The sequence below is a fragment of the Mercenaria mercenaria genome, chromosome 5, assembly GCF_021730395.1.
Source record: "Mercenaria mercenaria strain notata chromosome 5, MADL_Memer_1, whole genome shotgun sequence".
In the NCBI taxonomy this organism is placed as follows: domain Eukaryota; kingdom Metazoa; phylum Mollusca; class Bivalvia; order Venerida; family Veneridae; genus Mercenaria; species Mercenaria mercenaria.
The window spans coordinates 76,895,729-76,912,405 of NC_069365.1; the positions used below are offsets into that span (position 1 = coordinate 76,895,729).

The 16,677-nt window shown below is 34.4% G+C and overlaps 1 protein-coding gene across 1 annotated transcript in view; it reads right to left on the reverse strand.

The window, feature by feature from the left end:
• LOC128557158 (uncharacterized) overlaps positions 1–16,677 on the reverse strand; it is a 252,569-nt gene that overhangs the window by 90,230 nt on the left and 145,662 nt on the right. Inside the window, exons 5-8 of the mRNA XM_053544035.1 lie at positions 8,891–9,013; positions 7,871–8,005; positions 7,151–7,229; positions 6,205–6,315 (exon numbers count right to left, since the gene is read on the reverse strand). Coding sequence (XP_053400010.1) covers positions 6,205–6,315; positions 7,151–7,229; positions 7,871–8,005; positions 8,891–9,013 — 448 coding nt within the window. The remainder of the gene's footprint in view (positions 1–6,204; positions 6,316–7,150; positions 7,230–7,870; positions 8,006–8,890; positions 9,014–16,677) is intronic.

Below are 16,677 nucleotides of genomic sequence, written 5' to 3' on the forward strand. Positions count from 1 at the left end.
ATTTTTAAGGTTAAAGTTTTTCGGCAACCTTTGTTTTTCTGTCATATCTTTGTTACTTTTGCTTATATCATACTGTAAGTTCAACTTTGTCCAGCATACAAACAAAGTATGTGTAAGGGCTGGGCCCATTATACCCAAGGTCAAGGTCACCAATGAGTTATACTTAGAATTATTTTCATGTTATTTTTTCCGAAAGCTTTGTTTATAGACATATCTTTGGTATTTTAAAAGATAATGACTTGAAATTAAAAGTATTTGTTTATGATCATCTGCATGTGTGGCTATATACCCCATAACTCTAATTGTGTTTTTGTTAGAATTATGTCCCTTTTGTACTTAAACTTTTTTGCAATCTTCGCTCTCTGAATACTACTTTAATGCAATATAAGATAAAGACTTGAAACTTTAAATGTATCTTTATCATCATCATCTGCATGTGTGGTAACAATCCCCATAACTCTGATTTGTATTTTTGACCAAATCATGCCCCTTTTATACTTAAATTTTTTACAGACATAAATTTGGTGCTATATAAGATAATGACTTAAAACTCAAAATATATCTATATCATCATGTAACAATCCTAATAACTCAGTATTGTATATTTGATGGAATTATGCCCCTTGGTGTACCTTCCTTTTAAAGTAGAGGTCTCTTATTCAGACATATATTCATTTTACTGTCAAATCCCCAAATAGTGGAGCGCGCTGTCTTACGGACAGCTCTTGTTCTGTGTTACTTTCAAATTTTAGGTACCTCTTCTGGTAAGTTTTTTGTGGACTTAAAAAATAAAAACTTACTTCCCTTTGTTGCTACTATATAAAACGATTATTCTTGAAACTTTTTACGCTGGTTGTTAGAATCGGATATGTCATTGTTTTGGCTTTCTGTCTACCAAACTTATAGTTTTGTACAGAAAATGTTTTATTATATCATCTTTCTGACGAGCATATATTTAACATCCTGGCACTCTTGTTTTATTTTGTTCATGCCAAGATGCTGTATTGGCATACAGTATGTATGATGACAATGTCCTTAGGCAGGGGACGCTGCTAACTCTGTTACAAATTATTGTTGTTGTTTTTTCTGGAGTTGTTGCCCTATTTGATCTTGAACTAATTCATCACATCGTGAACTCGTGAACTTAAGTAGAACAAATCCATCCAACTGAATTGAAACTAGGTATATATCAGAAGCATGAAATGAATATGTTCATGTTGCCCTGACTTTTATGATCGATTATTTTGTCTGGAGTTGTTGCCCTTCTTTAACGACGGATGACAACTACATTGTAGTTTCCTTCTCTTCATTTCAAATAAAACTTGTTAAGCATCATAAACATTATGTAGACATGCGCATTTGTTTCTTGTTCAGTTGTTTAACTTCTATATATTTTTCCTTTATAACATTATTGACCCGTCGTTATTATAAGTTATTGAATGAAACATTTTTGTCGACATCATTCTAGTTCGCTTTGCAACCTCCGTGAAGGAATATTGTCAAACTATACCGATAGGGGGAAGAGTTTGCTTCCTTTTGTAGCACAACTGTCTATGCATTATTGTGTCTTGCTCATATACATAACACTTTTATTTGTGTGAACTTGAATTTGTTATACTGCAAAATAAAACAGTCATCATTGATTACTTTACTTGTCGTCACTTTCATCATTTTTATCGTAAATAGCACAGTCATGCACAGAAGATGCCGTATACTAAACATATTTTCTCAAATTCAGACCAAAAATTCTATCAGATGCCACCATTACATAACTATATTTTAAACTTTTGCAGGGGAAGAACACCCTGACTCCTACTAACGCTGGGAGCTATGTTTCTCGCTGGTGACACATTCTTTCTAAACTGTTGCCTCGCTGCATCAGATAAAGGCATTTCTGGATCCGGATTAGCCTGGGAAACCGTTGACAATAATTGTCAGAAGAAATCTTACCTACATTAAAGATCCAACTTAAATTGTGCTAATTAATGTTAATTGGCATTCATCCGAGTTTCTGATATTGTCAATTTGCAGGTAGAAAAATGGTTAGAAATTGTCAGACTGGATTCCCAGGCTAGATCCGGACCTGCCCTTAAGTATGATAAAGGCCTTTAAGGTCGATGTCGGAAGAGGGATCTAGCAAAGTTTTACAACATTTAAGCTTATCAACGACGTCGGCAGAGATTATGAAGTTGTTCTGTTGTCAGGCTTAAGATGCAGGCATACGTAAACTCCAAAACGAAAGCCGTTTTTGTACAATAAAACTCCATTAAGTTTGAATAAATAGTTCAAATAGTTATGAATTTTTTACAGTAATCATTTCTGCGTACAGACTGAAGTATTACCATTAGTGGATTCATAGCGGTGGGTGGGGGGTGGTCACCGGGGCGCTCCCGCCCCTAAAATCGCCGGAGCATAGGTAATTTATCTTATGTTCTGGGTAAAATAATTGCAAAATATACATTTTTCATTTTTTCTCGCTCGCTACGCTTGCATATATAATTTGATTAATATTTTGTTCCGGCTGAAAAATATGCATATTTTTTCTCGCTTGCTACGCTCGAAAACTTAATTTGTCTTCTGTTCTGGGTTAAACATAAAAAATGCATTTTTATCTCTATCTCACAGGTAATTTGTCTTACTTTTTTTTTTTTTTTTTTTTTTTTTTTTTGTTATTTTTTGTTGTTGTTTTTTTTTATTGATGGAAAAAAATGCATTTTTTCTCGCTCGCTATGCTGGCACATTTAAAATCTGACAGTTTGCATGAGCTCCAAAAAACCTTTTTATTTTAGTCCTAGGTAAACCCTCTCCTTGAAAATCCTCAAAAAACGAACGGCTAAGAAATTCCGAGATACTCGCGCAAGAATAAGTCTGACAATTCGTAAGACGTGACTATAATTAGCATGTTATTTGTGTTGATTTTGTCACAAAACCTGTCCTTTGTCAATAACAAATAAAGTACCCCAGAACGCCCAGAATGCACCAAATGGATCCATTTTTCATAGTTTTCCGGGGAACCATGCCCCCGGACCCCCCTATTTACTCTAGTCTTCAAATATTTTACACCAAATACTGTATCCGCCCCTGAGGTAGTCAAATTTTTTAAAAAACGTTATGGATGTAAGAATTTTTTTACAAAGTTTTGAACGATAACGCTTTTATCATATTAATTAGACCGTTTGAAAAAATGTTGGATAGTTCAATGAATCAGATATTCTAGATTTCATTTCAGGTTGTAGAATATTTTGAAAAAAAATATTGATTATTCTTCGAATACTTTTTGACTGTACTATTAGAATAGTGTTACTGGATCTATAAAATCTGCCGAGAATGATAATCGGGATAAAGAACTCTCCCTTCAGGTAAACGGCGTGAAGAACTATCCTTTATTATATTTGGCGGGAATCGAGAACGTTTTCACCGTGCAATATTAGTATTTATAGTAACAAAAAAGTAGTCCGTCATGTCAACAAAACACGATGAAAACAATCGTCTGAAGCATTTTAAAGTATATTTTCAATCGTAAATTGTCAGCCTTTTAGAAAAAGTTTGGGTAATTTAAAGGGTGGCAGGAACTAGATACATGTCTTGTCTGTCTATTAATACATTTTAAATGGACTCCGCATGTATTTTGAAGCAACCCTTGATTCTGAAAAAACATGACCAATTTTGTTATCAAATTCGTCGTCGTACGACTTATGAAAGAGTCATAGTCGTAGTTTGATTATCTAGTCGTATACTTCGTTCCAAGACGAATCTATTGGTGTATACTTTTTATGACTTTTGTCCAGTAACAAACCCGCCAATCTTAATTATTTAGACCCACTATTTTTCCGATAGAATGAACCTTAAGCGTCTAATTAAAAGAACAAACAACAAATATATGATATTCTGAGATCTGCCGTAAAAAAGTCTAAAATGTTTTCCGGAATTACATGTATTCTTTATAATTGTAATGGTTTCATATGTTTTTATGTTTTATATTTCATTCACACATTTTTTTTTTGATCACTGAACAGTTTTTTGACACAATAAATAAGCTTTTCTCATTGAAAAATAATATTATCTTCATTAAAAAAAAAACAATTTGTGCTAAGCTGAGGCACCAAATAATTCCTGTTAAACAGAAGTTTTATACACACGACTTGTCCTTTGATTAAGTCTGCTGCTGTTGTTGCACACCTTTTACTGCTGATGTTAATGACAATGTTGCTGTCTTTCCCAATGTTCTCCAAACCAGATACTATATTGTTTATGCATCTTAAAAAGTCAGCTGAAAATGTATCATATACTACATGGTTCACATTTGATGAAACTGCCTTATTGGCATTTTTTTGTGTGTGAATTTTTGTACTTGCTTAAGAAATATTATAAATGCTGAGTAACTTCAATAACAATCCCGTGTGTTCCTTTTGTTTTCAGTTTGAAATGATAGTCTTTCTCAAAGGGAAACCTCATAGAATATAGGAGAAAATTGTAATGTTTTCATATGTTCTTATGTTTTTGTTTTCAGTTTGAAATGATACTCTTTATCACAGGGAAACCTCACATAATATAGGAGAACAAGATGAGGTATCATTCATCTTTGAGCACAAATATATGGATGCTTTGATTTGTGTGTGTGTGTGTGTGTGTTCGGGTTTAACGTCTTTTTCAACAATGTTTCAGTCATATAAACGACGGTGTCTACTTGTAGCAGTGAGCACAATGCCCAACTTTATAGTGCTGCCTCACTGGAATATCACGCCGTAGACACGTGACATGATACCCCACACAGTCACATTATACTGACACCGGGCTGACCAGTCTTAGCACTACCCTCTTAATGCTGAGCGCCAAGCGAGGAAGCTACTAGTACCATTTTTTACGTCTTTGGTATGACGCGGCCGGGGGCTTTGATTTGTAGTTAATGGAACTAAGTTGCTATGGTTTAGCTTTAGAAGCTTTGATACAAATAGAGTAAGAATATTATGATACTGATCAGTTATATTTGGCAATAAGTAGTTCTGAAATTATTTTTGTTTGAAACCTGAATGTACATTTTATAAGGAGCATTGATAACAATATTTCTTATTAAGTTATTTATATTGCTTCAAAAGGGACAAGGGACGTTGAGTATTTAATAATGTCTGGAAGTTATATTATTATTCAACAATGAAATATTGGACCCGGAATTCGGTAAATTATAGGTCATATGAAACAGATTATTATGTTATTTCCATGGTTGCCGATGTAAATCTTTGTATATGACAACGATACTTTTGGTTGCTCCAGTAGTGCAGTCGTGTCAAAATTTCTGACATTTATCCTTGGAAAAAATACTGTAGAAACTTCGACAAATTTAGGATTACTTAAAAAGATATCACTAACATTTAACAGACATGTTTATCGTTTGAATAATTTGGGCAATTACAGTAGCGAGTCGCATATAAGGATGAAGATGCATAATTGGAATTAGGTCTATTCCTGAAATAGCGAACACAATGTCAGCTTTAGCAATGTCGGAAAAGAATTAAACGAGGGGAATAATAATATGTACTTGATCGTTTGTATTACTTTATCATGACAAATGTGTACAGTTTTGTGTTTTGTTACCTGAAGCCAGCAAAAAGGTGACGTTACCACAGCTCAAATCAAATGACTATAGAAACAAATACGGTTAGTTCCCATTCTAATTGATGATTGTAACAACATTAAGGTATCTCTTAAAATAAATCTCTTGCACCTACACGCAGACCTATCTGTGTTACTAGCTGAAATGATTTTGTTTGTTTTGGGTTTAACGCCGGTTGTTCAACAGTATTTCTGTCACGGCGGGCAGTTAACCTAACCAGTGTTCCTGGATTTTGTACCAGTACAAACCTGTTCTTCGCAAGTAGCTGCCAACTTCCCCACATAAATCAGAAGTGGAGGACTAATGATTTCAGACACAATGCCGTTTATCAAATAGTCATTAGTCACAGAGAACATACGCCCAGCCGGAGGATCGAACTCACGACCACAAGATCCGTAGACCCACGCTCTGAGCTAAGCGGGCAGGCTTGAAATGATGATACTTTCGAAAATCAGGGTCCAATTTAAAATGCTTAAAATGTGCATAAATGTCATCAAGTAATTGTCGTAAAACAATTCGTATGGTATTCCAGCCAGGATACGACGGTTGAATAATCATATCATAATATAGAGTTAAATAAGTCAATTACAAACCATTTAACATGTCTCTATTGTTCGTGCTTGTCTCATCTTTGTCTTCAAATGAATCTAATTCATCAATGTCACAGTACCAATCTTCCGAATCGTGAGCTTCTAAATCTGTTTCTATAATAACCAGTACATGTTTGCTGTGAAAATTTAAATAATTGGAAACCAAGGACTCAAAGTTCATATAATTTACAAACATGTACTAATGTATATAAATGTATATCATATATGTATTTATTAATGGCAGTGGTGATACAGGTGATTGTTTTGCTGATATTTAGCCAAAAACAATTATATTTATGAACTTCACTATTGCATTTGTGTTTTGGAATAGATGGCAATTAGTATTCTAATTTTCTGACCTCACGCAGTAAAACATAGCGAATGTCTGTTGCATATTAAAATACAGTTCAGGAAATGATAATTTTGTTTCTTTGCATATTTTTTATTCCTCCGAAAGTTGAGATAGGAGTGAAAATGGTCCATGTCCGTCCATCCACATTTTCTTCAAGAGCATTACTCAAATCGGCTGAAAGAATTTTGTTAGAACTTAGAGAAAGTACAAAATCTTCTCTGCACTTTGTAAATGTATTCATATTATCTCCCTTTATTATATATACTTGTTTGGGACACAACTCTTAAAATGCTGAAAGTGAACGTATTCCACCTACATGTAAGGATGTAGTTTCCTTTCTCAATTATTTTCAGTTACATAATTCACAGATGTCAAGAACCATATTTCTACGAGACTACTTTTATGAATCATGTTCTTTCTTAAACATACATGCCAAAGAGGAATCCATTTAAATTTCTTGAAGAACAGTTAAGGAACTGCAGTATGTAAAAACCATACATCTAGCACACATACTAAGCCCAGTATTTCAAAATAACTCTCTTTTTTCTAACATATATACATATGATTCACTATACCAAACGAATCATGATTTGCTACCTTTTTCATGAACAATTTGCTGAGGTGAAGAGGTGGCCAAATCTGAAACTGTTTCTGTCAAATGTGTAGTGGCGTCATTCTAAAACGACAAAAATAGACATAGAACGTGCTTTAGCCGTGTTGTGCCTCTTAAACATTGTAGAATTGCTCTATTCTTGTAGTTTTATATTTACAATCCAGCTAGTTAATGGAATATTTTTGGTTATATCAAGGTAGCAGCCAATACCTAAAAACAAAATGCTTGTACAGGCATCTCTTATCATTCTTCAATAATCTAGATCCAGCTTATATCTATCAATTTGACCGATAGAATTTATATTTATGGTCACAATTAAAACAGTTAAGTACTGTAAATTTCAGTTGAAATATAATCTCAAACAAATTTCACCTACAAGTAATGTCATTTTAAGATGACAAGCTTAGTTGAAATTTGCACTGTAGTCGGACGTGAGGAAACATTATAACATATATAAAGAATCGACATTTTGCAAATTACTTGTCTATGATAGTTTAACATAATTATGTAACCACAATAGTTGAGGGTTTACTGGACAAGTAAACAAAAAGACTATTACTTACAGAGATACTTTTATTAGAAATACCCGCCGATGTGTGGCAATTAGGCCTTCGGCAAAATTTCTAATGCTAACATACAATCTTGTTCATTACGAGCGGGAAATCCTTCACCCCTCCCCCACATTTTTGTCTGATACAATATACCTGTTGTGTTTGCTTCCTTAATTCAGATAATTCTTTCTGAAGAATTTTCTGTTCATTTCTGAAGTCCTTTCGAATCTCCTCTATACTCTCTTTGAATTCCGTTGTCAATCGGTTTTCATCCTTCAATTCCGCTACCTTTAAACATACAATTGATATCAATACCATTTTTCATAATAACTTTATTAATTTTATTTTAAAATACTTCTGTTTACAGACTACGTATTATTTTCAGCTATCACTGCTGATTATTTTCTTCTACTAACGTGCATCTTTTAGCAGCAAAAATGGCATGTTGTGTCTTGATAGTTACATCTTATTGGTTATCTGTTTTCATAATTTCATCACAGTTCAATGCTCTCAGTCTTAGATATCTAACTAGGCGGGGAAGAGAGGTTCGATCAATACAAAAATCTTTTTTACTACTCCGATCCTGTGTAACTTTTGAACAAATGGAAAGCTAAAATTCTGTTTCAATTTTGATGTCGAGCTGATAATGGATTTAGTCAGACATCTCGACGTATTCAAATAAATAATCAATTGAGGAAAATTAAACGTACTTTAGAATTTGTAAGTATCACGGTGACTATCCTTTACAAAATATCTAAAACATAAAAATTCAACGGTATACTCTTACACAACCCAAATTATTTTCCTATTAAGCGAAGAATTCAGAAAGCACCTCTAGAAAAGAAAACCACACTATTCAGGCCCGTTTGATTAATTTCACCAAGAATATAGAACTAAATCCTGATATCATGTTAGAATCGAAATAAAATATCTCAAACAGTTATTTAATCAAGACTAAAGTCATTGTATTTCATGATGCGTATTAACCCTTCTGATATGATTTGTTTGGATGTTAACTTCAGACAATGATTTCATTCAACAATACAATAACATTTTTTGATAATTATTTCTTAAATTTAACATGTGTTAAAGGTGTAATATTGTAAAATAGGAATCTCCTTCGCAAACGATTCAGAAGATAAATGTTATGGAAATATTTTGTACATATCGTACCTGAATCCTTTTTTCATTAAGTTTATCAAGTTCACTTCGTACATTTTTCAATTTCTGTTGCAGGTCTTTGATTTCTGTTTTGTGGTTAGGGTCATCAGTATCTTTTTCCGACATCTTTGCTACCTAAGTTCAATATATATAAAGCACAATATCCTTGATTTTTACAGTTGAATATCTCAGTTCCTCCCATGAATGTAAATTATTTGACTGTGTCTGCTATTTTTTTGCATGCCCACGTTCCATACTTCCAAAAGAAATTTTGCTATAATTGATAGTAAAACATAACACCATCTTCTATATCAACAATCATAATTGGACGCTTGAACTTCAGAAAGAAAGAACAGTCTACAGTCGTTCCAATATTCACAGCAACACTCTTTTAAATGAATACATTATTTGATTTTTCCGGTGCTCAATCATAAACCTTGTCGAATTGAGTAAAACTCCAAATTGAACTTTGTTTTAAATCATCATCACAGGATAGCGAATTATGTAACAAAGAAAACATGAACTCGTACGTATAAGTTCCTCTCAGAAACAAGACAGTTAAGGTTAATTCTATCGGAAAAAGAATGTGTCTAGATAATTTAGATTTGCTGGTTTGTTACTGAACAAAAATAATAAAAAGTATATACCAATGAATTTCTCTTGCAACGAAGTATACGAGCAGATAGTCCAACTACGACTACGACTTTTTCAAAATTTGAACGATGAAGAATTTGATAACAAATTTGGTCATGTTTTTTTTTTTTCAAAATCAAGGGCTGCATTTATAATGTATTAATAAACAGACAAGATATTTAGTTCCATCCACCCTTTAAAATACCCTATATATTTTTAAAAGCTGACGATTTACGTTTAAACATATACTTTAGAATGCTTCAAACGATTGTTTTCAACTTCCTTTATTGACATGACGGACTACGTTTTAGTTGCTATAAATATGAATATTGCATGGATAAATCGTGTCCGGTTCCCGCAAAATATAATAAAGGATAGTTCTTTACGCCGTTCACCTTAATGGAGAGTTCTTTATCCCTATTATCATTCCCGACAGATGTTATTGATCCAAAAACACAATTCCAAGAGTACGGTCAAAAAGTATTTCAAAAAAGTTAACAGTTTTTTGGGGGCAAAATATTCTACAACCTCGAATGAAATCTAAATCATTTGCTTCATTAAACTGTCTTACTTTTTTCGAACGGTCTATTTAATTTAATAAAATCGTTATCGTTCCAAACTTTGTAAAACTTTCTTATTTCCTAGACCATTACGTCTTTTGAATAATTTCACCACGAGACTAAGAGACCGTACCAAAGCTCTTCGCATACTTTGATTTTTCAAACTAAAGTGATTTTTACAAATGCACCGGATACGATAAAAAATGTAAACAAAGACTCTGTCTATAATCTTTGAAATGTATGATTAACACTCGATCTTACTCATGATACCGATTGACAGTGAATGCTAATGACTTCATGCATTGCAGAAAGGTATTTAGTTTGTAACTGTAATTTCCCATCAATTGAAATCCTCTCAAAACTGGTAAAATAATTACTTATTTTTGGACAAAGCTCACGGTCATTTCCGTTCGACAGCTGCTAAAAGGGCAAATATAGAAAATTCAGTGTAAGTTATATTTCACTGGTACTACCAGTTAGTAAGTTCATACTCTGAACAAAACGTCAGAGAAATTTGGGCAGATTTGACCGATTATGATGTTGGCAGACTTAGATTATATTTTTTCTTTACACGAAAATTGCCGTTAGGTAACAAAGCGAATACGCCGATAATCCGGAGTTCACCGATTATTGTTCCAGTTCCCGCAATGTAATCCAGGCAATTAAACTGCATAGCTGCAGCTGTTATAGGGAAGTGGTAGAGTGTCTGCCTTAGGTGTGAGAGGTCCTGGGTTCGAGTCCCAGTTAGAGCTTAACTTCTTGCATTCTGCTAAAGCACAGTTTTGCTGTTATTAGACTGTTCCAGATGTTCTAATTTTTTAGCACACAGTATCATGGATCATTATTTAGCAATCCAGATCAAAGTTGAATGTTAAATCAAATGCACCCAATTAGAAAATATTCACTATATTATGTCCCTTTGATGTTTATGCTCTCCATGTTTAAGAAGAGTTACATTTCCTTGATCACAAAATTTTCTTTAACATGAAAATATTAAATGCTCATAACTCCACACTTCTGGTTAAAATATTGTCTATATTTCTGTTTTTGAGAAATATATAGACATTTGTCTTCATTTCAAAGCTTTTTAACTTCAAACCTATGATTTGAAAATCTTAGGTACCATCTCTACGAGACTAGTCATTGTCAACTTTCAGTCTGTACGCAGAAATGATAATTACTGTACAAAATACATATCGCAGCCATTTAAACTATTCAAACCTGATGGAATTCTATTAAATCAAATAAATGTTATTATGCAAATAACGGCTTTCATTTAGTGTTTTAGCATGCCTCCATCTTAAGCCTTACAAAAGGCCAACTTTTTGATCTCTGCCGACATCGCTGATAAGCTTAATTTTATCAAACTTTGCTAGAACCCTCGTCGGAGTGACATAAAGGAATGCCTATCTGAACATTTTGCCCACAATTTAGTAAACCTTAGGATTTCCACGAGTCATTTGGATAGCTTCTTCGCATGAATTATCTTTAACATTGTAAATAGCGTTTCGGATACATGAGGTCCTAGAGAGCGACCTAAAAGGCCTTAATCATACCTATGGGCAGGTTCAGATCCAGAAATATCTTTATTTGATGTGGTGATGCATCAGTTTAGAACGAAGGACGAACGGAAGGAGAAGGAGTCACGGTGTTCTCCCCCTACAAAATTGTGAAATATAGGGATTTAATGGTAGCTTCGGTTGATTTTTGTCTGAATTTTGAGAAAATATTATTATCGAAATAGTTGAGTTCAATTTTGATGGGTATAGGACACTCGTTGGCTTAAACATATGCATTTCCTTTGATGGCTTATATCTAAGAAATATTTGAAAAACATATCTGGTTAAGTGTGTGGAAGCAATATCATAAATTGTTTAGCTCTTCCTCTACATTCATTGAGTGATTTTAGAAACAAGTATTGGCAAGATTTTACAAAATCGCAAAAATAATAAAAAAAAAAAACTGACAACTGAAACTGATCCTGTACGAAATTTTACAGCTGCAAAAGACCTGTATTTTTGTTCTAAATAACAGTCATGCTTATTCCAAATTTACACCTGTAGATTTCATATAACAACATTGATTTTACAGCTGTAGATTTCAATTTACAGCTGTCAAACGACTGTAAAACAGTTCGAAATATGCAAATGAGCTACACCTGTAAAAAAGTTACAGCTGTAAAAATGAAAAAAAGTTACAGCTGTAAAAATGCCCCAAAGTTATAGCTGTAAAAATATTACATGTATAGGTGTTGTAAAAGAGGGCATTATTTTAAGGGACGAAAGTAGAGGTGCAAAAAGTTTTAGGATGAATTGCAATTCTCTAAATAAGGTAGCAATTACTATGAAAATGGCAAAATAAATGATCTAGTACGTAAAGTATATGTCACATGTGGTATGATTACAGTATAGCAACAGCAAAATTCAAGAGAAGGATATAAAGTAGAACATATGCAGATTATATAATTTTCTTTGTCAGTCATTTAAACGTATGACAATCTTGTAATTATTTCTTTTAAACTTATCGGCTTCTAGTATAGAGTAAAGAGTTAATGTATGTACTTATGTATGTCCTTTTACAACTATAATAGATAATTAAACATCTGTACTTACTCTAAACCGCTTTAATTTCCAAAATTTTTAAGATGTGATGTCTGTGTGAATTTCAGTTATATTCCGCCAACTTGCATTAAAGATGGCTGACATTATACTCATGTTTCCCTCCAAAAATGTTACAGCTGTAATTTTGAGCCATGACCATTTTACAGCTGTAACTTTCAACTGTAAAATTTTTACAGTAACTGTTGTAAATTGAGACCTTCATATTTTACACCTGAAAATTTCAACTGTATTTCTGATCATTTTTCTACTTACAGGTCTTTTACAGTTGTAATTTCAAAATACAGGTCTTTTACAGACGTTTTACAGCTGTAAAACAGGTCCTTTTTTCGTACAGGATAGAACTGTTTGCCTAGCTACCTAGCTGTGTTCCTCTTTGTGAACTTGTTATATTTTGCATTTCTGAACAAAACTGATGTTTGACACACGGATGTAGGATTTGTTTTTTACACAAGGTCTTAAAGACAAGATTACCCTTTTTATGTTAAATAAATAAGTAGAACACATTCAAAAACAAAAAGTATTAGTATACAGCATCTTCTGTGAATAATTGGCTATTAACAATAAAAAGGATAAAAGGGACAACAAGTTAAGTAATTCATAATGGCTGTTTTATTTTGCAGTATAACAAACTCATGCATGTCCACACAAATAAAAGTAACTATTATCAATACACAATTAGGCATATAGAAAGTTGTGCTACAAAAGGAACCTCAATCAACACAGTGTTATTTCACTTTATCGGTACAGTTTGACAATATTCCTTCACGGAGGTTGCAAACTTAACAACTGAACACAAAACAAATGCGCATGTCTACATAATGTTAATGAATCTTAATACGTTTTATTTGAAATGAAGAGAAATGTATGAAATCACAATGCAGTTGTCATTAGTTGTCAAAGAAGGGCTATAAATCCAGACAAAATAATCGATCATAAAAGTCAGGGTAATATGTACATATCTTATTCATGCTGTTTTATTTATTTTGCTGGGTTAAACGTCGCTCCGACACAATCATAGGTTAAAGGTCATATGGCGACTTTCCAGCTTTTTGATGGTGGACGAAGACCCAAGGTGCCCCTCCGTAATTTGGCTAGTTACTGAACTTGGTCGAGAACTTATGTCAATTTATATTTGTTCAAGTTTGGAGAAGACCGGATGAGAAATGTTCGAGTGAAGAGTAAAAATGCTGATTTTCGTTAATTCAGGGGCGATAATTCCGAAGCGCCTGGGTCGATTTGGCTAGTTTTCGAACATGGCCGAGGACTTATGGTCAAACACATTTGGTTTAAGTTTCGTGAAGGAAGATCGGATGAAAAATATTCGACTAAGATCACGGACAAGAGTAAAAAGGCCGATTTTCGGATATTCAAGGGCCATTATTCCAAGATGCCTGATCCTATTTTAGTTAGTTATCGAACTTGGCCCAGGAATTATGGTCTAACACATTTTGTTCAAGTTTGGTGAAGATCGGATACGAAATGTTTGACTTTAACCGGTTTTCTGTGTGTCTAATTTTGTCTGTTGCGTATGTTTTCTTGTTTGTTGTAAATGTTTTTCCTCCTCCTCACTCACCCTATTGCCCCCTTCTCCTTTCCCCTTGCATTTGCGCTCCTTTTGGCATCCCCTTACCCCTTTACTTTGCGTTAGTTTTCGTGACTCACCTTTACTTTGGCTGCCGGAATCCTAAGGCGATACAGGATTGTTTTTCCTGCTTGTGAGCACAGGTGGCAGTAACGTACCTAAAACACGGTAGGGTCCATGAGCCATATGCACTTAAATGTATTGCAATTATAATGTTTTCTCAGGAAAAAAGTGACAAAAAGCCATGATTTTGAAAAAGAATTTGTACCTGTGACAATGAGCCATAAGAAAGGTAAGTAAGAACATGTGCATTGCTTCCAGGTCCGTATTTTTTACAAAACAGTATTTCCTTCTCTTCTCAATGATTGGCCGCCTTTTGGGCAAAAGAATAATCGTTCAGAAAATCTTTACTTCAAAGCCCAGTTCCAAACCGTTAACGCATCACGAGCGAGCAACGGCGTACGAAACGGTAGTGATTTCTCTGTCCGAATAAAACCCACACATTTGTCGCACCGAAGTCTCCCCCAATCCTAAAAAAAAACCACCATGCACACTGCGCTACTTTAAAATAACGTTATAACCGTTCAGTACAGGCTAAACGCAAATAATAAGACCGAAAATTAGGTTCAATTCTACTTTGTTACTAACAAATTCGCTATTTAGCTTTTTCGCTACGCAAATTACCTTCGCCTGTCATGATTACAAGACGGTGGTTGTAGAGAACGTTTTCATTGGCGGAGACAGTATTTCATATGTAGCGATAAAATCCGAAGAGTACCCGAATATAAACAAGCAGCGATGGCTCACGAAGATTATTTACCCAAATTCAAATTAAATAGCAACTGGTAAGTAACAAAGTAGAATTGAACCTTATTTTTAGTCTTGTTAGTTTACATTTAGCATATTCTGACTGCTCGTAGCGCTATTTTTAACAGACATGGTGTACTTGATTTGTTTTTTTCTTTTCTTTTTTTTTTTTTTGGGGGGGGGGGGGGGGGGGGGCGATGGGGGAGAAGAGACTTCGGTGCGAAAACTGTGTGGGATTTATTCGGATAGAGAAAACACTATGTCGTTTCGTACGCCGTTGCTCGCTCGTGATGCGTAAACGGTTTGGAACTGGGCTTTGAAGTAAGGTTTGTCTGAAAATTCATTGTTTTGCCCAAAAGACAGCCAATCATTGATAAGGAAATATTGTTTTGAAAAACAATACGGACCTGGAAGCAATGCACAAGTCAAACTGTTCTTACTAACCTTTCTCATGACTCATTGTCACAGGTGCAAAACTTTTTTTTCAAAATAGCCTTTTGTCATTTTTCCCCTAAGTAAACATTATAATTGTAATAAATTTAAGTGCATATGGCTCATGGACCCATACTGTATCCTAGGTACGTTACAGACACCTGTGCTTATGAGCATAAAGTGGTATCATACTGTGTTCTTGTATCTTACTTGTTTGTTTTTCTATGTTACTTAGTTCGGTGTGGTTGTGTGTTTATCTTTGAGTGTCTGTGCTATTGTAGTTTACGCTGTAGTGTAATTTTGATTAAGGAACGTAGCACTCCCCTTGTATATTCATCCTTGTTCTACTTTACTTTGCCCTTCAACCTCCTGCCCCATCCCCAACCGTACCCCATTTTACCCTTTACAACTTCCTTCCCCTCTTTCTATATTTGGCATGAATTTATATGTACTTGTTAGATTTTCGAAGTAACCGTCTGTAATATTTTTTTTCTTTACAGCTTCTTTTTGTTGTGGGCCTACTTTGAAAATGCATGGCTCTGAGGCTGTGGATTTGGTGTTCTCTGCTTCCGAGAAATCTACCCTTACCTATTATCTTTTTAGAGTGCAGACAAGATTTGTTTGCACACTGGCCTTCCAATCCTGAGGTCGGGGGTTCGATCCCCGGCAGCTACTCGGGAATTTTCAGAAACGCTTTTCAGTGTTTCCCACCCAACTAGAGGTGTACTGGTCAGGAACCCAGGCATTCCTTGCGTGTATCAGTGCTATACACTGGGCACGTTAAAGAACCAGGCTGTCTATTCGCAACGAGCTAGGCTATGTTAGCCGGACATGTCTGTACCTGATTTCTGATCTCTCGGTCGTGGGGATTTTGTCTCACTCTGTCCCTCTGGTCAGACCGCTCTGTGTCTGTACTAGTAGAGGATGAATTATGCGCCCTGTTTGGCTGTACTGAACTATGTAAAGCGTCTTTGAACGTGAAATTGATCATGAAAAGGGCGCTATATAAATCTGGTATAATATAAATAATAATTTGTAACAGACAGACACACAGACAGGTGTAAATCAATATGTATAACACACCAGAGTGTTGTAGGAAACATAGAGTTGTGTCCCTTGGATAAGATGGTCATGTTTTTTGTGCTCTGATAATAACTTAAAATT